Source organism: Squalius cephalus, assembly GCF_949319135.1.
Source record: "Squalius cephalus genome assembly, chromosome: 3".
NCBI classification, from domain to species: Eukaryota; Metazoa; Chordata; class Actinopteri; order Cypriniformes; family Leuciscidae; genus Squalius; species Squalius cephalus.
This window is the reverse complement of record NC_137124.1, coordinates 28,953,697-28,976,770: the sequence shown is the minus strand read 5'-3', so window position 1 is coordinate 28,976,770 and position 23,074 is coordinate 28,953,697. Positions and strand designations below refer to the sequence as shown.

The 23,074-nt window shown below is 37.2% G+C and overlaps 3 protein-coding genes across 4 annotated transcripts in view; all 3 read left to right on the top strand.

Annotated features, from left to right (window-relative positions):
- The window catches only part of plxdc2b (plexin domain containing 2b), a 58,184-nt gene extending 54,506 nt beyond the window's left edge, over nucleotides 1–3,678 (top strand). The window contains exon 14 of the mRNA XM_079867066.1: nucleotides 1,680–3,678. Coding sequence (XP_079723192.1) covers nucleotides 1,680–1,799 — 120 coding nt within the window. The 3' untranslated portion in view covers nucleotides 1,800–3,678. The remainder of the gene's footprint in view (nucleotides 1–1,679) is intronic.
- Nucleotides 3,679–6,758: 3,080 nt separating this feature from the next.
- Nucleotides 6,759–20,114, top strand: nfx1 (nuclear transcription factor, X-box binding 1). The gene is made up of 24 exons (XM_079867055.1): nucleotides 6,759–6,949; nucleotides 7,468–8,400; nucleotides 9,042–9,203; nucleotides 9,655–9,738; nucleotides 9,897–10,002; nucleotides 10,291–10,362; nucleotides 10,452–10,591; nucleotides 10,693–10,792; nucleotides 11,505–11,722; nucleotides 12,465–12,562; nucleotides 12,649–12,679; nucleotides 13,289–13,371; nucleotides 13,458–13,566; nucleotides 13,697–13,816; nucleotides 14,393–14,472; nucleotides 14,640–14,870; nucleotides 15,312–15,385; nucleotides 15,678–15,776; nucleotides 16,111–16,152; nucleotides 17,014–17,109; nucleotides 17,527–17,593; nucleotides 17,691–17,836; nucleotides 18,005–18,109; nucleotides 19,718–20,114. The coding sequence occupies exons 1-24, from the start codon at nucleotides 6,928–6,930 to the stop codon at nucleotides 19,791–19,793; spliced, it is 3,294 nt and encodes a 1,097-aa protein (XP_079723181.1). The 5' UTR covers nucleotides 6,759–6,927; the 3' UTR covers nucleotides 19,794–20,114.
- Nucleotides 20,115–22,064: 1,950 nt separating this feature from the next.
- Nucleotides 22,065–23,074, top strand: part of smarcd3b (SWI/SNF related BAF chromatin remodeling complex subunit D3b) — a 71,996-nt gene continuing 70,986 nt past the window's right edge. The window contains exon 1 of one of the 2 annotated variants that reach the window (XM_079867068.1): nucleotides 22,065–22,238. In XM_079867068.1, the coding sequence (XP_079723194.1) occupies nucleotides 22,227–22,238 (12 nt within the window). In that variant the 5' untranslated portion in view covers nucleotides 22,065–22,226. The remainder of the gene's footprint in view (nucleotides 22,239–23,074) is intronic. The other variant, XM_079867070.1, reaches the window with a different exon arrangement.

The window sequence follows — 23,074 nt, the reverse complement described above, 5'->3', positions numbered from 1 at the left end:
CGTTTCACCGTATTTCTGTGAAACCCTGATGAAAAATCCAGCATAGACCAGCATGAGTTCCGCGTTGGTCCAGGCTGGTTTCCATTACAAAAAAGAAGTTTATCCAAGTGTGCTATTAGTATACTTTCAGTCTACTTTTTATGTTCTTCTCATAAACATACTTAAAAGTACACTTAGCCTATGTATATTTGATTTATACTGACATAAAAGTGTATTTTTGTCCTATGCTTGTAGCCTACTAATCTTTTGATCGAGATATACTTAAAAGTATAAAGTATTCTAAGTGTACTTGGCTTGTAGTTGTGTTTAATATTTTGATTGAGTAGCCTATTAAATACTTTATTTCACATATTTTTACATACTGTCTTATAAATTTACATTATTTGAAAATATTGATTTATAAAGAAAACTGATATGTTCCTAAATCTGACTATCTGAATTTGTGTGTATAGGCTACTGGTAGTGTACATAGAAATGTACTTTTAATCTACTTTACTCTTTCCCCGCCACTGACTGAATCTTCCGATTAGCCATGTTTTCACTGTTATACGGTAGGGGCGCTATTATGGACCTTTGAAAAGTACAGAATCTCTGGATCAGAAGAAGCAGAAACAAGTGATAGAAGATTGCTTATGCTTATCATCAAACATAAGTCCAAATTGCCTAATGTTACCAAATGAAATGTTGAACCTATGAAGAGGAAATGACTGTGAAGCTTTGGAGGTGTTTATGGATTCGATCGACTCCATCTATGTTTTGATCATCGTTCTGAATCCCATCCGGATGTAGTCTTTGACAAAAAAAAAAAAAGAAACAGTACACTGACAAGTATACTTCTAGTACATTGATATTAGCATACTTACTACATAAAGTATACTTTAAATATACTTGAGCTTTACTTAAGCATACTTGATAAAATGATCTTGAAATATAATGTAGATCAGGTTAGAGCTGGTATAGTGCTGGTCTTGCTGGTGGGCCAGTATAGTAATGCTGGTCTCAAGCAAAACTGAGGTGTAGCTGGTCCAACAGCACTCCTGCTTCTCATGCTGGTGACCAGCAAACCAGAAACCAGCTTGCAAAACATACCTTATGCTGGTGACCAGCAATGCTTTATTTTTCATCAGGGAAGAACATTTTATGGTGCTTTTGCATTCTTGAAAGCTTCAGTCCTCATTCATTGTTGTTAAAATGAATTGTTTGCTCTGCAAAGGCAAGACATTCTGGAAAGGTCTGGAATGACATGATGGTGAGTAAGTGACAATATTGCCATTTTGTGTGAACTATTACTTATTAAAAGCAAAAAAGGGATGCAGAGATTCAATAACTGCAAACTGTTAAAGGACTAGTTCACTTAAAAATGAAAATTCTGTCATAATTTACTCACCCTCAAGCTGTTTCAAACCTGTATGAATTTATTTCTTCTGCTGAACATGAAAGAAGATATTTTGAAGACTGTCAGTAACCAGACAGTTGATGGACTCCATCAACATCCATACTATGACACAATTTTCATTTTAAGTGAACTATTCTTAAGTCAGGAATGTTTGTTGGCTTGAATTTTTTTTTTTGATGTATCTTAATACATGTAGAGTAGAATATGTATGTATTGACATTGATGGGGAGTGCATTTTTTTTTTTAAAAAACACGTATCATTATCAAATTCATACATTTACAGAGACGTCCCAGCCGATGGGCAGCGATGAAATTTCGTCGAGGTTCTGGTCATCCAGCATATGCAGAGGTAGAGCCTATGGGTCAAGAAAAAGAAGGCTTTATTGAATCAGAGCAGTGCTGAGATTTGACCTTTGACTTCTTAAGTAACACACAGCCCAGCAACCTTCTTGGTGTCTTGCTACAAATCCATACATCTCAAATCATAGCGTTCCACCAACCCCCGTGAACACTGACGAAACTGAAAACAGTGAGGGTGTGGTGTTTGAATGAAAGAGGCATCCACAAAACAAATGCTTGGGTCCAGCTTTTAACACTCCGAACAAAACATCTGCATTCAGAGGAATCGTTCAGCAGCTTCTGCTCGGTTCCTGTCATGACGTGGGGAGCAGCTCTGGAAACCTTGATTGTACTGGATGAGGCTTTGACCTTTCACCCTCAAAATCGCCATTGAACTGAAGGCAGTTACGTTTGATTCTCTGATTTGATGTGCCTCTCAGAGATTTTTCTTGTCATGACAGTTTCTGAACTGCACATTCATTATATAGACCTTTATATATCTTAAAATGGGTTTTGTAGGGTTGTTTTCCAAATTATTTTTGTCATATTCGCTTATGATTTTATCTCTTTGATTTGAACTGATGTTTTGGAGTATGTTTGATGACCTTTCCACAGTTATAGATACTGTGTCCCTTCCTCTTGTTTGGATACAATTGGAAAATGTTCTGTGAACAGATGTGCCAACAGTATTGATTAACATTTTTCATCCATATTCCAACCATTTAGGACATTTTGCACATATCCACTTAACGCACATATATCGCTTTTTTCAAGTTTAATTTGGTGTTACTAATGCATATTTACAAGACAGGCGCTTGTGAGATTGTGTGTGTGTGTCTTTGTTTTGATTTTTCTGATGTTGTTTTTGTCATTATGTTGCGGTACACGATCCCTTACACTGACAGTCCTTACGTTGAGTTGTTATATAATATTTGATATAGAGCTCTCCCTCTGCTGTCAAGGTCATTTGTTCAGTTTCAAAGATTAGAAGCAGTGGAATTGAAAACTGCAATAATGAATTAATTTTGACTTCAAAAATGTGAATTATTACTCTACAATATGAGAAACACAACACATTACAACCTTGTATATGATGAACATAGGCTATGTTCTAAATAATTTCCATTGTGTTCAATAATAATGGGGATTTTGCTTTTGAAGGTTTACAATATTTATCCTTAGTTATGGCACATTGTATTACCTTCTCCTTTAAAAATGTATCCTAAAGACATTTTGAGTATTGTGACCAAAGAACTGTCATTACACACAAACAGAATATATAGAATGAAAACAATTGAAAAACATTTCCTTAAGACTGTACAACTTGTTGAGATGGACAGTAGTAGATATTTTTGTCTTTTGTTTGATTATTTCAGCAAACCTATGCATTGGGGCAGTTCCTCTAAGTTTATTTTCTTTTTCAATGTCTTTTAGGCGTTTTTAATAATGCATGCAAGGGATATTTTTCCTCCTCTTTTTTTATCCTCATAACAGGGTGGCTCGCCAAAAATCAAGGTCTAAATTCTATTTTTATCAACTTTCTTCACTGGAAGACCTGATTATTTTCAGCAAAATTATCCTCAGTCAGTGTGTGTGTGTGTGTGTGTGTGTGTGTGTGTGTGTGTGTGTGTGACACTGAATCTGAATGTATATGAGTGCACACTATGGGGTCTGAAGTGGATGTTTATTTTGTGAAATAATCTCAAAGAAAATGTTTGTTGAATGAGATCAGTTTTCTGTTCAGTAGTGATGTCTGCTATCAGAATTCGAGGAAACAAACATATTAGCGACCTGCATTTTTGATAATCATAATCGTCATGTTGTGCCACACATTGAGAGACAGTGAAATACACAATGCTGTAATCTGTGTACTCTTGTGTTACTACTGTCAATTTGATTACATAATAAAATTTGATTAAATAATAAATGAATGATTCTGTTTTAACTCTTTCCCCACCAGCGTTTGTTTTTAAGTTTGCCAGCTTTTTTGATCATTTTCACAAACTTTTCATGGCCCCCATAATATTTTGTTGTATGAATATCTAAACAAAAGAAAGAACAGGGACTCTTATTTTAAACAACAACAACAAAAACCGTTTTATTCTAGCTTCATGCAATCACTTGAATCACCGACAGTGAACATTCGCTGTCGGACTCGGACCGCAGCAGACGTGCCCAGTGAGTGGCACTCTAGGAATAAGTGTAACAACAATCTAGGAATAAGTGTAACAATCTAGGAATAAGTGTAACAATCTAGGAATAAGTGCACTCTAACACTCTAGGAATAAGTGTAACAATCTAGGAATAAGTGCACTCTAACACTCTAGGAATAGGTCACTTAGGAATAAATCACAGCGTGCTTCATGATAAAAAAACGTGACTTTACAGTCCAGAAAAAAACCCTGTCTTGGCTCTTTCCCGGTACGGACTGTGTCGAGTCATTCGTTAGTCTGGTTGTTTGATGAGAAAAAGATGCAATGTAGTTGCAATAAACGAGAGAAGAATCCGCACATCAGCAGCAGCAGCGGAGGACTTTTATTCTGCAGTGCGGAACTGAGGAAGAAGTTACTGATGACGGAACAGTCTGATCTTCGGCTGACAAATCAGAGGAAAGGGGCGTTTCATTCCCACCCACGTGTAGACATCGAATATTCATTCAAGCTGTTTATAAAGTTTTCTACCCATACTGTCTATGTTTCTACCGCAGAACGAAAAACGAAAAATCAAGCTGAATTCTTGTTTTTCGTTTTTTTGGAAAAAAATGAAAAAACGAAAAAAGAACTGTTTTCAGATTTTTCTACTTTCAATATTAAATCAAAAAACGACTAAACGAATGATACACGGATTTATATGTTACGCTCACATAGAGGTAGAGCGATGCCAGAGTAAAAAAGGGAGGGAAACCGAAAGAAACACAAGACAGACTAAACCACCGACCGTAACATTACAAACAGATCGTATTGTATGGGCCTAAAATATGACAAAAGACACAAAGCTTCATTTCAAAACCTCAATAGAAGCTTAGTTAGAATGTAAATAGGCTATGACATGACAAAAATGACATTCGGTACAGTCTATATTCTGTATACATACACACAATATTTACAGTAGAATTCTAGAGTTAAAGTGGCAAGTTCTGCAAATTTCCAAAAATCTTTCAAAATTTAAGTTCAAGAACGTTGTGGTGGATGACCAAGTTTGTTTTCAATGGAATAAGAGCATGTCATTGTTAAACAACACCACCAATAATGGAAGAGGCCTGTGGAGATGTTGAGAAGAACCATGGATTCAACATTCATAATGATTTTCCACTATATTTTGTGATGTAGATGAAATTCTCTGCAGATGTAAATTAGTGGCGTGCTCATTTAAATTCAGTGATTGCAGTATATAGAAAAGTAAATATTTGCTGCATGTTTGTGTTGGCTATGTAATTCTTTGGGGTAGAGGGGAAAAACTTATATATAACAAAACCCTTCATTGAAAAACTTTATGATAAACATGTTTTTTCATAAATACAAGGAATGCAAAAAGTGCTGCATGGAGTGTAACTTCAGTATTTCGGTCCTCTTTGGGTGTAGGGATGGTTCCACTCATAAGAAAAAACAATCCAAGGCATTCGATTAATTAGTTTTAGAAAAACATAAAAACTTGTATTTTCATTAGTGTAACATTAGTGTTGTTTTAAATGTGATGTTGTTATGATTTATGTGATGCAGTGGCTGTATTTTGAGCCCAAGACAAATTTCTAATCAGTGATTCTCAAAATTTTCAAACAAATAATAAAATAATTATTTATGCTCATTGTTCATTTTTAAATACATTGTTAAAAATTTATTTTAGATTAAATCCTGCAATTTACAATCTTAGTCTGTTTGTCAGGTAAAGTTCCATGCTTTCCAGTGAGAGAACGTACTTTCTTAATGGTCCGGTTTCACAGACTGGGCTTAGATTAAGTCAGGATCAGGCCTTAATTCTATTAGGGCATTGTAGCTTAAACTTGCCTTAGAAAAGAAAAACCTTACTTGTGTGCATCTTGAGACAAAACAAAGACACTGACACATTTTAAGATACATCAGCGCAAGTTGTTTTCAGTTAAAACAGCACAAACATGCATTTTAGTCATGGGACTAGCTTAAGCCTTGTCTGTGAAACCAGGGGTATATCTTCTAAATGCGCATTTTGTCTTCGTTTTGGAATACACTAGCTTATAGATAACTTTAAGGCTAAAATATTCATACTAAAAGCCAAAAAAATTACATTTTGATTTCATTGGGCCTTTAAAGGCTATATTATATATGGTATGTATTTATAGTACATCAAAGTAAATATGTTATGGCCACATAAAGGCATGCAACTGCACACAATGTAACTATCCTCCTTAAGGGCCTATGGGTTTGGAGAGTTGGGACATTGAAAGTGTTGCACTTTAATTGCAAAAATATTTGATAGGCTACAGTAGGTTTCAGCAGGTAACAATGTCATTGTATAAATGCTGTAATCACAAACAGGTTTGTTAAATAGTGAGTCAAATGTTGCTAGTCATGTGATCGCTGATGAGGTATTCTTCATTCTACAAAATATCTTCTTTTGTGTTCATACAGGTTGTGAACAACTTGAGGATGAGTAAATGATGACAGAATTTTCATTTTTGGGTGAACTATCCCTTTAAGCTACTAATATTACTGGTGTAGGCCTATTTATCTCAAGTGAGTGCATGATTTTCAGAAAAATACTGAATGCAACCACTGATCTGTATAATTTGATACAGATCAGTAAATGCAACTGTCTCTAATCATATTGAAGCATTAACATTGATTAACATTTTTCTGAAAATGACTTTTTATTTTTGTAATGTAACATAGTACATACAACTAGGAGTGAAAAACATAAATTGTACAAAAAATAACTAAATTAATTTTACATCTCGCCTGTTTTGAGACGTTAAATATCAAGTGAGTCATCATCATCATAGCTGTGACGCTACAGTCACATGTCTCTCTGTCAGCGACCTCTGTCTTCTGATTGGACAAACAGTTTCAGTACAACTAGCACCAACTCAGTCCAGTGTAGTTCCTAATATACCGGTATTCATAAACTGTGTCTCTTTTTTTGTGGGCTTCTCGGTGTAATTATCTCATATTCAGCAGTCCTGGAAAAATCTCGTCTAAACTGTCTTGAGTTCCGGCTGAATGGCTGAAGCCTTCGTTACAGGTAACGTAAGCGGTTATGGCTACTCACAGCTAACGTTAGCTGTGTAGTGAAGTGTGTGTGTGTGTGTGTTTACGAATGCAATATCTCAGCAATATTATCTCAGTATTTTATAAAATAAAATAAAGAGATGTTTTGTAACAACTTTACGCGATTTATTTCACAGTTCAGAGAATAATATTCAGGCATCGTCACATCACGTCACGTCCATAAGGTCGAAGTGGAAGAAACTTGGTTAAAAAGTGAAAAGCACGAAAGAGTGTCAGTAAATTCATGAATCATATTTCTATCTGGTCGACACTCGAAAGACCTTCTAGCACTAACGTTAACTTATAGAGAAAAGCAGGTGACGTCTATTCTTTTCCATGTGACGTTACAGCATGTTGCTAAAAAAGCTGTGTCAGTATCAGAGTGTACATAATGTCCAGTGCTAACAAAGCATCATGCTATATAGATAATGCTATAGTAATAAAGTCAAAGGGCAGAAAATAATCCTGTCAACCATTTGTCTTCACTTTTAGACACATCAAAGTTGAATCCAGAGTCTGCTGAGTTTATACCGCAAGCTAAAGCCAAGCAGACTCACTCTAGGAGAAGTTACAGGCAGCTTGACCACAGTCAGGACTGGAGGGCTCAACATGTTAGGCCTCATCATCACTTTAGACAGTTCAGTGCGACTGATCGCAGTCAAAATGAGTTTGAAAACCCTGCCAGCAATACATTACCCACTCCTGACCTTGCCATGAGAGGAGGCTTAAGAGGTAGAGGCAGAGGTAGACAAATAGGAGGACGAGTTGATGGTGGGCGCAATAATGATCGTCAGCCTCAGAGTGAGAGATGGACAAAACGTGGAAGTGATAGTGACTGGTCAGGAAGGGGTCGTGGAGCTGGTGGTGCTAAGCGACCCAACACGCCCCCTTCTAACAGATCGACAGATGAGGAGAAGAAGGAAAGAACAACCACGGAAGCAGCAGATGTAAGTAAGTCTTATCAAGACAGCCGACGGAAGAAGCCCAATAAAGTAAGAGCTGAGAGATCAATAAAGGAGCCTTTGCCCAGGGATGGGGAGGAGAACCAAGAAAACCAGGCTGATGGAGGAGACTTAAAGCCAGCAGCAGTTCATGAACATCCAGAGCCTGAGCAGAGGAACCATAAGGGATGGAGAGGTGGAGACCGCCGCATACAGTCCAGTTCCCAGAGGAAAGGGCCGATGCCTAACCATGGGATTGAGGGTAACTGGAGAGAAAGAGAACCTGTTCAGATTAGAGGAGAGGAGAGGAGAGGTGCAGAAGATGACAGTGAAAGACATGAAGAGTCCAACAGGAACAGAGAGGGTGCGAGAGGGAAACGGGCGCTACCGCAGAATCCAGTGCCGAGGAGAGGCGGAGGGCATGAGCGAAGAACAGGGCCGGTGAAATGCATGGAGCCTCCCAAAAGCAAAGAAACACAGACAGGTGATGTGCTTTAGGTCAGGAAGTTCACACAAATACAATTTCTTGTTTTGTTGTTACACCTTTACAAATGATTGTCACTTCTCTAGAACCTACAGTAAATGTACACCCTGATTGTAAATACTTGATAATTATGATAATTGATAATGTATGATAATTAAAGGACAAGTTTGCTGATTTTCAACCAGCTTTGTTTTGTTGCAAAGTCAGTATTAGGCTTTATGTAAATTGACAATGTGCACTCCTTCATGTTACCTGTTGTCAGATCTACCCATTTATTTGACACAAAACATGTAATTTTGCATTATCCGTCGGACTTTTGACAGGTCCCAGGCTTTTGTTAATACTAAAGATTGCATTTATACATTCTGACAGTCAGATGGATGGAAGGGTGGTGGTGCCCAGTGCATTATGGGTGTTGCAAGTTTTCCTACTTTTCTGGAAAAAGGGAATTCAACAGCCATTTTTTTCTAGTCATTGTGCACAATAATAATAATAATAAAAAAATGCTTTATTAAAAGCCCATCTGACCAGCTGTGAATTATCCCTTTAATGATGGACAAATGAGTTTGACAGTTTTTCTGTCTCTCTTAATGACAAGCTTTTTAACATCTTCAACATTGTGTGTTTGTGTATATATATAGGTTGTCTAATTGAGCAGCTTACAGAGGAAAAGTATGAGTGTATGGTCTGTTGTGAAGTAATCCGGGTTATGGCTCCGGTTTGGAGTTGTCAGAGCTGTTTCCATGTATTCCACCTTAACTGCATCAAGAAATGGGCTCGATCACCTGCATCTCAAGCTGATGGTACGTTAACCGCCTCTCACCTTGGATAGGGGACATTACCAAATACTGTATATAGTCATTAGAAGAGTCCCGCTTCGGACTGCATATGTGCATTGGCAGGATCACCCTGAAATATCCTCTTTTTGATGCTATTTGAGTGTAAGAAGCAACATTTATGAAATGGTTTATGTCAGATTTAAATTGTTTATTTCAAATATGTGATTTTGTTGAGAAATTTTGAGATTTCAGTATTTTCCCACTTAAAGTAGATAGGAGTTGGTCCTGCATGCCTGAAATAGCTTCCTGGTGGCATTGCAAGTATGGACTTTAACTTACTATACTAGCAGGCTACTGTATACAGGATTTCTAAAAAAAAACAAGTGCCAAATACAGTGGGCTAACCCTCAGCAGTGTCTGTTGTACAACAGTAACCATAGTTTAATAACAAATTTAAATGGTTCAATATTTACAGATGGCATTGGCACTGAAGGTTGGCGTTGTCCTGCATGCCAGAATGTGGCACTGAAAGCCCCAAATGTGTATACCTGCTTCTGTGGTAAGATTATTCTGTGTTCTACACCTCACATGATGTTTTGTCTTAATCTTTTGAAATATATGAAATGATAATTTGGCTTTATTTTTTTTAATGGATAATGCTGTAAAACTGAAGGTTCTCTAGATTTCTGTTTATTCACCTTTCATTTTAATGAACAGGGAAGGTGACCAATCCTGAGTTTCAGCGCACTGAGATCCCTCATAGCTGTGGAGATATGTGTGGGAAAAAGAGGAGTGGAGCGGAATGCAATCACCCCTGTAACATGTAAGCACAAAACCATATATTAACGATGAACAGTGGACCTTTTTTGCCTGTGTACATTTGCCAAAATTTGTCTGTGACCACACCATAAGAAACATGTCTAATGAATTTGAAACCAGCTTAATTAATATACATGCTTTCTTAAGAGTGATTACAACTAGTCATTCAGACAACTCGGTTTCTTTTTAAATTGTTTGCACAACTGTGATTTTGTCTATGTTTATAAGTGTAATGACATGGGTCAATCCAGTGTTGACATTCTTGCATAAGACTTTCTCTTGTGCTTTGTAGCTTGTGCCATCCTGGGCCCTGCCCACAATGCCCTGCTTTTATCACCAAATCCTGCATTTGTGGGAGAATGAGGTACTATTAACTATTTATAATTAACTCTGTATGAAATACTTTACCCAGAAATATGGAGGCAAAACAACAGCGTTTTCTTGTGTGTGCAGTAAGCAGGTGCGTTGCAGTCAGGCAGGACCTTTGCTTTGTGAAGGCGTCTGTGGGGCTCTTCTGAACTGCTCAGAGCACTCCTGTGCCCAGGTGTGCCACTCAGGGCCATGCCAACCCTGCCGACTTCGTGTCCAGCAAGGTCAGTACAGTAGTCCTTGTCATTTTATTGGTTTCAGAGTCTATGCAGTAATCTAATTTTCTACGTGGTAATTCTCCAGCAATGTATTTGTACCCTTTTAGCCTGCTTCTGTGGTGTGGTGTTCAGGGAGGTGGCATGTGGAACTGATCATAAGAATTTTGATGGATCAGGATATTTCTCCTGTTGCAAGCCATGTGGAAAGTATGTTGAACGTAAAATCTCCTCACTTATCAACGTATGACATAGGGGTGGTGTATTTGATATGATGATATGAGTAAAAAACGATAACGATATATATCATGATATAGTTATTTTTGCTTTAAATAAGGTAATGATATATAAAAAAAATTGATTCCTTTGAAATTTCATAATTCTTATCACCATTTTTAATATATATATAAAAAAAAAAACTAATACTAGCCTAAAAAAACTCAAGCTTCCTGAAGACAAGTAAACTGTGAGAAACCAAACTACAATAGAACAAAGACACAAATGAAATGTAAAACTACCTGAAAAACTTCAAGCACTAGAAATACTACTTAAAATGTATTAAGTAATCAAATGTATAAAAAAATAAATGAAACGAAGCACAGCACAGCATCGTCACATGAGCGTAACCACGATAGAGACGATAGTCCAAAATCTCTATCGACAAATTTCTACCGGTCAATCATATCTACCGTTATAAATCGCCCACCCCTAGTGTGACATTAAATTATTTTACAACATTACTCTATGCAGAGCCTTGATATCAAACTTACCTTGTGGTTTAGACTTTTTTAAATAATGTGTTCATTACTTAATTTTGACCTTTGACCTTTTGGTTATTTTCTAAAGACATTTGTATTCATTCATTTTGCATGCATTTTCAGTAAATGTTTAAGAGCTTTCATCTCTCAATCTGTTGCTCTAGGATGCTAGACTGCCAGTCTCATCGCTGTCAGCAGCCATGCCACCCTGGGCAGTGCCAGCCGTGTCCACTCAGCCCCAAAGTGGTACACAGTTGTTCGTGTGGACAGACTCCACTCTCTAAGCTTCTAGAGCTTGGCTACCCTGAGAGAAAGACCTGTACTGACCCCATCCCCTCCTGTGGCAAGACCTGCAACAAGCCTCTGCCATGCGGAGATGATGGTATGGGCCATTTTTAAAAAAAATTTTTTTTTACATACATCGAACTAAAATATAAGTTAGTTGTTAAAATTATTCTTCTGATCTCAGTTAAAGTCACTATGAAATAAAAATGGACAGATCGTATTTTTTATGGAATACTGCAATGTTTAATATAAATGATCTATGCGTGTCATGATTTTTTTTAATTAATGTGCTCTCGTAATCTTTAATCAAAAACATGAACTTCCCCTACCCCTCACAAAATCATCTCTTCTCTGATATGGGACCAATAATTCCTCCCCTCCTGCAACCTGTCACTCACATGAGATCGAGGCAATTAGCAAATGTCAATGATCAAATCAATTCCAATGGACAAAATCAAGTTCTGCCCTACATTTTTTTTTTTTCTCATTCCAAAAGCCGTTTCACTTGGCTATACGTCACAATAGGAAAGAAAAGGTTTTGAGAAACCTGTTTGGAAAGAGCTAGCAGAGTATTCTTGAATCACACACACATTTATATAGTTTATGACTTAGTTATAAGTGAACAAAGTCTACATTTTATTGTCATCTTGTTACTATATAGTGGTAGAATATTAAATATTTACATTTTTGCTAATTTCAAACTCAAGGAAAGAGTGTCTACAGTTGGGAGTAAATATTTGACATTTTAATTGTCTTACAAAAGCATGAAATGTAACATTTTCAACACAAAACTGTTCAAAATGTTTATTTCTTTTGCACTTGTGTCTGATCTGCTGTAGATTCTGTCCACTTGTGTGAAAAGCTCTGCCATGAGGACAGCTGTGGGCCCTGCTCTTTGACATCTTCTGTTAAATGCAGATGTGGCAGTAATAGCAAGGTTGGACTGCTATTGTACAGCTGCACAGAAGTCAGAGAAGTTCTGAAAACTGCAAAAGTAATTCATACTCTGTTTTTTCTTTATAGGAAGTTCCTTGTGCAGCAATTCAGACTGAAGGTAAGGCTTTGGGTGATTGTGATAACAGGGCGGAAACTCATGAATTTATGAAACTCACACTTTATTTAACACATTATGGGCCAGATTTACTAAACAAGGGCAAATTAGCATGAAAGCGCAATTCCAAAAAAGCGCAGATGGTAATGGGAAGTTCTGCGTGTGATCTACTGACGACGCGCAAATTAAAGAACAAAGACACAGTCGGATCATTTCCATAATGTCCAACGCAATCTACCAAGAGCAGCGCAAATAAGCGTCTGGTTTAAGACATGCTTTTTTGGGCAGTAAATAATGGCACAAATACCAGTAAATTGACTAGCGCAAACCTTAGTAAAACACCTTGCGTGATTCATTTAAATACTCTCCTCCCATAAATTTTCCATCTGAAAGGGAAACTCCTACAAATGCATATGCAATAAGGTCAGCCACAAAAATAACTGTCCATGCCTTTTCAGCTCTAATTTTTCACGGTGGGTCGTTAGTAAATCCTGACTGTAGTTTTTTTAACGCCAGAAGAGGGTTTGCACTGGTGCAAGCTGTTAGTAAATCTGGACCTATATGTACTATTCCAGAGTAGCAAATGTAATGCTATTGTACTGTCCTCTATAGAGGACATGGTGTTTACCTGTGAGAAACGCTGCATCAAGAAGCGCTCTTGCGGCAGGCACAAGTGTGGAGAGTTGTGTTGTGTGGTGAGTCTTTTATATTTTCATGAAAGTTTTATCTGGGTGCAATAATAAGAAGACAGGTTTAAGTAAACATTCTCTCTCTTTATCAGGATATGGAGCATAAGTGCTCAATGATTTGTGGCTACAAGCTCAATTGCGGTCTACACCGATGTCAGGACCTTTGTCACCGTGGCAACTGCCAGCCTTGTTGGCAAACCAGTAAGCTTTACCACCAGGGTGACACCTGTGTATTGAATCTCAATTTCGCTAAAGAGCCTGGCCTTCAAGAACATCTTGATGTATGTCCATTCCTTTTCTTCATATCAGCGTTGTGTGTGTTTATTCTAAGGCTTTGACGAGTTGGCATGCTTCTGTGGGGAGACTGTGCTCTTCCCGCCCATCCCTTGTGGAACCAGACCTCCTGAATGTAAAAACTTGTGTACCCGGAGTCATGATTGTGATCACCCAGGTACTCCTGCCTGCTCAGATATCACAGATATACTCAGTAACAGATATATGTGAAGATAGATTTATACACAAATACTGTATATTGATGATTATGCAAGTTCCCACCCATAACATTTTTCAGTTCAGATACAATTGCAAACATTGAAACATACTAACGTAAATTATGAACTGAATCGTAAACTTGAATTACGTTGCATAAGGATGCATGTTTCTTGAGCAGCAAATCAGCATCATTGCTCCAGTCTTCAGTGTCACATGGTCCTTCAGAAATCAATATGCTGATTTGCTGCTCAAGAAACATTTCTTATTATTATCAATGTTGAAAACAGTTGTGTTGCTTAATAATTTTGTGGAAACCATGATATATTTTGTCAGGTTTCTTTGATGAATAGAAAGTTGAAGAGCAGCATTTATTTGAGATATTTTGTAGCAATGTAAAAGTCTTTACTTTTGATCAGCTTAATGTTCCCTTGCATAATGAAAGTATTATTTTCTTACTGACCCTAAACCTTTGAAAAGTAATATGAATTGTAGAGGTTGTGCAGCTAATGGTTTTGTTTATATGCTTTTCTCATAGTGTTCCATTCATGCCATAGTGATGAGAGATGTCCTCCCTGTACCTACCTCACTAAGAAGTGGTGCATGGGTAATCATGAGGTAAAAATACGGTTTAAAACAAGCCAGTCTTCTTTTTTCTTTTACATTTTAAGCTTAGCATTTGAAAAGTGGGTAGTTTTAAATGCAATACATTTCCTATCAAATCCTATTTAGCACTCTATTCAAGGAAAGTTCCAAATCATCAGCATTTTCACTTTTCTCCCTAGCAAAGGAGTAATATCCCATGCCACCTACAGGACATCTCATGTGGTTTAGTGTGTGAGAAGCTCTTACCTTGTACTTCTCATCGGTGTAAGAGGATATGCCACCGCGGGGAATGCCAGGCAGACGGAGAGTGTAAGCAGCCATGCACTCAGCCTAAACCTGGCTGTGGGCACCCCTGTGCTGCTCCCTGCCATCCAGGAATCCCCTGTCCTCCCAATATCTGCAGTGCCAAGGTACAGCCTTTCCCTCTTCCTAAATCTACTCAGTTGGTTATTGATGGAACACACAGTTATTTCTCAAAGTGGTCCTTTGTTTCCTCCGCCGTAGCCTGATCTGATTCCCTGATTCCTCAGCTGCAGGGTTCTTGTTGTCTGGCATATGCTCACCAGACAAATGTTATAGACTATATAAAGTATTGGGATGAAGCAGTCAATTATGGTTTTAACATCTTTAACATCTATTATAGTTGTTTGTTATAACTTGTCACAATTAATCTTCAGATTATTTGTTGTTTTCAAGTGTGGAAAACCGATCAGAAGTATTGCTCCTCAGCTATTAACAATTTTTTCGTAAACGCTTTCATTTTCTGTACACAATTATTCTTTACCAAAAAAAGAATCAAAATGGTGACCCTTACGTTATACTCACACTTATTTCCTATTTTCAATCTCTAGGTGGCACTGCAGTGTGACTGTGGCCGCAAGAAAGAGACCGTCCCTTGTGCTGATGCAGCCAGTTCCTACCAAAGGTTAAAACACGTCAAGCTATCAAAGCCTTCATAAACATTTAGTGTAATTTAGTATAGTAGTGATACCGACTGAAGTTAGTTAAGCCTTGTGTTGATTAATTAGGCTAAATCACCAGCAGTTTCTTTTCTTTCTTATTCTTTCCCCCCTGCTAAACACTAATTGTGTGCAGTCACAGCAAGCCGATAAATATAAAATGAATGATATACATTTGCAAATAAGACTGCTGCTAGCAATGTCAAACATTCTTGTTGATCAGAGGTCAAACACAATTTTCATCTCTGTATTCTGCAGATATGCAGCTATTGCTGTGGCCAGTAAGCTGTCAGATATGCAGCTGGGAGAGTCTGTTGATATTGGACAGCTCACAAAGAAGGAGCAGAAAAAGGCCAGGTATACTCGCAAACTAAAGCTTGCTAGACTGCTTGTTTTTATTAGTCGTCCAGAAGAGTAGTCTGTGGGTCAGTGTTTACCTTATGTGAATGACAGCATTAGTGATCTTTGCTGTTTCTGACAAGTTCAAAGTTGAAGGAGAGCAGGGAACTTGACACTCACCAAGCACAAAATGCAAGTAAAAACTGTTTTTGGTGATACATTTCCAGTGGCTGGTAACTTCATACTGTATGGAACTCCATTTTAATAACTTTTACCTCAGAAGTTTGAAGTATGCTTTGTAATATGCTACAGTTGTGGAGTAACCTTTTTATTTGGACGTTCTCTTGTTCAGATTGGAGTGTGATCAAGAGTGCGCTACACTGGAGAGGAACAGGTGAACTCAAGATGAAAAAGGCTTATTTAGGGTGTGTTCACACTTGGCATGTTTGGTTAGATTAAAACAAACCCTGGTGTAATGCTCTGTTATTGCGAATATATGAACACAACATGGACCAAAGACATGTAAACGAACCAAAAACTGGACATGATGTCACAAGGTGCGACCCTAAAAAGAATGGAATGCTCAGGAATACCTGTTTTTTCTCATCATTGTTGCCCATCAAAGTTCGGTACAGGCATCAGTGCCCGGTTGCATAAAGCACCTCAAGTGTTTTCCTCAAGTATGAGACTTAAGGTGTGATTTCCCCTTAAATAAGGGAATGACTTCAGGGTGTTGCATATAATCCCTTAAACAGCGTGCACATTTAATTTGATCAATGTTTATGAATAAATGGCTAAATTACAATTCGTCTATCATTTAAAGTGGCCGATCTTGTTTTGTTAGAAGACTTTGATTGAACCTGCTTGCACTGTGTATAATTAAGGTGAAGTTTTCCAAACCTTATGTTGTACTTCAAATGACAGTTATGGGGCTTTAAATGTAGGACCACAAAATGTTTGTTCAATTATTGCATTTGGTCCGAATGAAATGATAACGTGTTCCTGTCAGTTAATGTGTGAAGTTGTGAATATATCCCTATGCCTTTGTTCGGTGTTAAAATGCCAACGTGAATGCTAAGTAGACCAGGACTAAAGGTTTTGTTTTTGTTTTGTTTTTTTTGGTCCGGACCAAGCGAACTGAATTACAAGTGTGAACACAACCTTACACATCATTTCCCTCTATCTGTGCCTGAATATATTACTAGATGTGTCTATGTGGGTGCGCTGGTTTTGATGTTTTCTGTTTTGCCTCTAGACGGCTGGCTGAGGCCCTGCAGATTGATCACACAGTGGATCCCTTCAACAAGTCAACATCTTCCAAATTTACGGACTCCCTCAAAGAGGATGCAAGGTGGTTCAAATTTAAAAATAGTGCAAGAATGCATCAACAGAATAAATCTATGGCATGGCAGTATGAGACATCATGATGAAGACACCAACCATTTTACTGAAATACTTCTGTTGCATTCTTGAAAGCAGTCTTGCAGTTTTATTCACCACACTTAATAAGTTCTATTACTTGCCAAATGCTTCAAAAGGATCCATGCTCCGAACTTGGGAAAGAAATTGGGATCATATCCTTCTTTTAAAATGAACAAATTCTTATTCTTTAATTAATGTCTCATGGCTCAACAGCAGTAGTAACTGTGCACTAAAGCATTGGCAAGTGTTTGAAGTGTAGAATATACACACAAATGTTAAATGTTTAGTCTACTACAGAGCCCAGGGAAGGCCTTATCACTCACACTTAGGATTTTTTTTAATACAGGAAAGACTTCAAGTTCGTCAGTGAAGTTGAGGAAGAGATTAAAAATTTAGTTGAATTGGCTAATAAGGTAAGATGTAGACTAATGATCACACCATAAATAGTTATTTTAAAATCGACTATTCAAACATCATTTTTCAGAGCTCTGTAATTGTGTTTTTCCTCAGGGTAAACCATCTAAAAGGAGTCATTGTTTCCCACCTATGAAGCGTGAACACCGGAGAATTATCCATGAGCTAGCTGAGGCATATGGTGTGGAAAGTGTCAGCTATGACAGCGAACCCAAGCGTAATGTAGTGATCACTGCTATCAGGTCAGCAAAAACTGTAAAAATTTTAGATTAGGTTTTCAACTGTAATATTAAAAACTATTCCTTTGGTAAGCATAAAAGCAAACACAAGTAAACTTTGAGGATGACATATGCCCTGTCAGTAGCACTGGGTACTCTTGAACATGATTGTTCTATATGTTGTGTTTTCAGGGGGAAATCAGCATGTCCTAACACTACTCTGGCTGCTTTGATTGAAAGGGAAACTGTTTCCAGAGCCCCTCCTCCCATTGCCCACATCAAACAACACAACAGCAAGTACGTTCACACACACTTCTGTTTTCATTTTTATTGTTTTTGAAAGAGGTCTCTTATGTTCACCAAGGCTGCATTTATTTGATCAAAAATACAGTAAAATGGTAATAAAATATATCAATTTAAAATAAGAGTTTTCTATTTGAATATATTTTAAAAGTATAACTTATTCCTGTGATGCAAAGCTGAATTTTCAGTGTCACGTGATCCTTAAGAAATCATTCTAATATGCTGATTTGCTGCTCAAGAAACATGTCTTATTATTATCAATGTTGAAAACAGTTATGCTGCCTAATATTTTTTGTGGAAATGTGATCTTTTTTTTCAGAATCTATGATGAATCCTATGAAGAGAATTTATTTTAAATAGAAATTGTTTGTAACATTATAAATGTCTTTACTGATCCATGTTATGCGTTAGGGCTGCACGATATATCATTTTAGCATCGATATCGCGATGTGCACATTCGTGATAGTCACATCGCAGGATGTACGATGTCAAGTATAGGGATCGTAATTGATTGTTTCCGGTTCGGAACGCATGTGATTCGGGGATTCATTGCAAAGTTTAACCATCATAGAGTGAAAGTTTATCACTTGCATATGTTTTTAAGTCCTGTCAGTTTAAACATCAAGTGCAAGAAGACTGGAACTTGTGCGCTGTTTTCTGAGCACGCACACAGAGCCGCGCAGACACCACAGTCTCTCTCTCTGATTTTGAACGGACATGTGCACACAAAATTAAGTCAAAATGTCTGTTTCCGCAAATATCTACGTAAACACCGTAGGTTATGTGTTGTAAACAATATGCTTATCTATATATCGGATCCATGCATTCCTCTTAATGTGACAGCAGCCTAATATACCCGCAGCTGCTTGTCACCACCAATGTTAATCAAACAACAAAAGAGAAAACCACTTTTGTAGCTTTAACAAAGATAAACTGTATTAATTAATTATATTTAATTTATACAGTGAAAACTATAGTGTTAATTTGCATTTGATTATTCAATGTCTGTACCTGAATACAGTTAGATTTACCTGAAAAACATAAAGCACTATACTTCTTCTATACTTGTTCTATTGTATCTTTGCTTGAAATTTGTTTATTATTTTCTATGCAGATGCTCTCTCCTACAAAATTACCCCAGTCATTCTAGAATGATTAATTCTTAACAAATAGAGCTATTCAAATCATCTGGTGAAATTGTTTTCACGTCGGAATACATATCGCTGAAAAACAAACTATCACAATGTCAGTTTTCCGATATCGTGCAGCCCTATTATGCATCGTTGTTGATTAAAAGTATGACACAAATCTTATTTACCCCATACATTTGAACGGTAGTGTATATGATTACTCTATAAGGCCCTATGGTCAATTTGTCAATTTGATTATTTATATGAGCTGTGGATACTGTTATGATGTGGACTGTTTAAAGTCCTCTGGTAAATCCACACTCTCTTGCCATTCATAGTAAATAATACTTATTGGTATGGCCTGGACAGATGTTTTTTCCCATTCATTTTGTTTATCAATGTAATATGAATGGTTTTGTTGAGTGTAAAGTGTATCATAACTAATAAAGTTATTTATTCACATTTGTTTCAGGGCTGACAATAGTAACGCTTGGATGAAATCATCTAAAGAGGAGCCCACAATTGATTATTTTGATGTGCAGGATTGATATGGAATTTTGAATAGTCACTGTAATAACAATCACAAAATAAAACTGTCCAAAGTCCATAGACTTCTTTTCACTATAGTGTCACAGTTCTGAACACAAAGAAAGTGAGAATCTACAGCTGTGATTTATGGACATGTTTGTTAGGTTTACCAAAGAGCAAACATATAGGAGTTAAAATGAATATGGTTTCTGTGCACAAGTTAAAAACAAATAAAAATACTGGATGTATCTGAATTTTTGGGGGTGACGCATTACAAGTAATGTGAGATATGTAATCAGATTACTTTTTTCAAGTAACTAATAAAGTAATGCATTACTTTTATATATTTTTATATATATATATATATATATATATAATTTTTTGTTGCAGTTTGCGTAAAATTCTGAATATATATATATATATATATATATATATATATATATATATATATATATATATATATATATATATAATTTTTTTGTTTTTTTTCTCAAAATGAATAAAAACAGTGAAATGCTAATTAAGAATATTACACGAACTGCAATAATTGTTAAATAATACAAATAAACTTGTATTTAATCTCATTTTATTAGCCAGTGTCTTTGCTGCTGACCTTCGATGATCTGATTCACCCAAGCTAATAGGCAAAAATTACTTTAGATAAATATCACATTTGTGTTTCTTTTTTTCTTCTTCTTTTTTTTTTATTGCTTAAGAGTGTTGAACTTTCTTCTTCTATGTCCTATTCTTCTGTGGTCCAGAATGGCAGCACAGAAATGTTTGTTTGAACTGATCTCTTTACTGTACAGATGTGAATTTGCATTTCCTTCAGCCCGAGGCTTATTCATTTCACTTTTGATGTGAAAGGGCCTTTACATTTGCCATTTGTTGTTATAAAACAAACAAGCTAACCTAGCCCAGATGAGAAAAAGTAAAGGTAATGTAATGCATTACTTTTCATAAAAAGTAACAAAATGAAGCAATTAGTTACTTTTTTAGGGAACACAATATTGTAATGCATTACTTTTAAAAAAGTAACTGTGCCCAACACTGCATCTGTATTTTGAGACTAGACTTTGACATCTGTCAGGGGTGATTAAGAGTGAATGTTAATGAAGCAAAGTTGGACATCAGCATCAGGAAGATTGCTGGTAGAAATCTCATTTTACCGTACCTTGTTAAAGAAGGTGAAAATAACTGCATCTCAGCCTCAATAAATACTTCTGAAAGCACAAATTTCTGTAGTTCATGTGACTTAAGTGTAAAATTGTGCACAACAGTAGTGGCTCAAACTTGTCCATATTCTGCTTTCCAGGCTTTGGGATTATGTAGCTTAGTTTGCTTTATCCAAACATGAATGATATTGTGATGTTCCATCATAATTTAGTGACCCTGACGTCCACGTCTACTTGTTTCAAGAAACATCTTTAGGTTTATGGAAAGTTTCTCCCGAGGATGATATTTACATTAGTAAGGTGCTGGAAGATTGTTGGTAGGACCCTCATTGTTCATTGAATGTCTAGTGAGACACAGTTAGAAAATGAAGGGCCTCTGCTGCTGGACCCTTGTATTGCAAGATGCCTGATTGACTGGACATGGGAAAAAAAAAAATAGAATCATATTAGAATCTTAAACATTTAAATCAGTGAAAATAAAAACCTGTTACCTGTGACCAAAACTCACCACTGTGGTCTTTTAAAAGTGCAGGTCACCACTGAATAATCTGAATGGACAAAAACATATTTTACGTTCCACAGAAGAAAGTCAGTCTCACAGTTTCGGAACAACATGATGGTGAGTAAATGATGACAGAATTTTCGTTTTGTGAGATATCACTAATCTTAATACTAATTACACTTACAATAATTCCCTTTAAGAACTATTGTCGGCGTCACGCGATTATCATCGTCTGTTATTGTGAGGGGGAACCATGAACCAGCTCCTTGGTTGTTGTATTGTATGTGACAAGTGATATTTGCAAATTTGTTTAATCTTTACTGCTGTCATCTCTTGTGCAGAGATTTGGAGGACTTTTCATACGCAAGTTGCTTATATTAGGCCTGTTCGACAAAGTTCCCACAGTATTCCGTCAGCACGTGAGAGTGACTGACTGTAACGGCGCGCAGGCTCAGCAAGAGAGGCGTGCAATTTGATGACGCTCCCTCCAAACCCCCGAGTTTTATTCGAAGCCGCGGTGGACAGGACGCGCATGCGCCTCAGAGCTCACCGTCTCTCTGGCTGCATCCCCTCCTCACTCCGCTGCCTCTCTCTCTCTCTCTCTCTCTCTCCATACTGACTGTCCAGTCACTCCAGCACCGAGCAACAGGGAGTGTGTGTATGCTTCTGCTTTAAGCTATAAAGAACTTCATCTCCATCGCTCCGGACACACACCCGCTTCTTCATCTGTCGTCCGCTGCCCATTAGCGACCAACCGGCCACAATAACCAACTGCCATGGAGAGGAAGGTAGGACATTTACAGCAACATCATAAGAATGTCATCGGCTCCATAAAGCACTTCTTAAACAACAGTGTTCAATGTCTGCGGTCAGTTGCCGTCCTGATGGTGTATAATCCGCCCATCTCATCACAGGCAGTCAGATTAGTGCGCATGGGAGTTTTCCGACTGGATCTAGTTTATTTGGCAATGTAAAAAAGCATACTATTTGAAACCAGACAGTACGCGCATACACACACACACACACACACACACACGCTGGTGCACGTGTTAATTCTGTCTTCTCCATCATTGGTCTTCAGTACGGATGGAGGGTCCTTCATGTTCTTGCTGACTTTAGTGAGAGGTTCATAGCAGCACGGAGATGTTGAGACCTCAGATGCTCCTTTGTACGATGTAAAGAGCCGAATTATCTCTCAGCTTCAGTTGTTGGGATTGAGAAAGTGTTACTAGCAACATAAAGGTGCCTTGCCTCAGGATTCACTCTAATAGTCAATGTGAAGTCAGTTTGTTTGATAAGTGAAGGTATGTGATTGATCATAGGTATGTTTATGTTGGTGGATTGATCTTAGAAATAACTAAAGCAGTTTTGCGATGCTTATACAGAGGGTGTTATCACTATTTTGTTCTTCGCCAAGTTATTTGTGTTATTTTTAAGCTCCAATCTTTTTCTCTGTAAAGGTTCCTGCAGTGATGGGAAAATTGGAAATGTCAGGGACTTTAAAACTTTAAAACTGAAGTCATCGATTTGAAAGGCATTGAAATATCTTTATTGAATATACCATCATTTTCTACTTTCCAATAATAAATAGCTCTTTGTGAATGCAGTCTTTAAAATCTTTTTC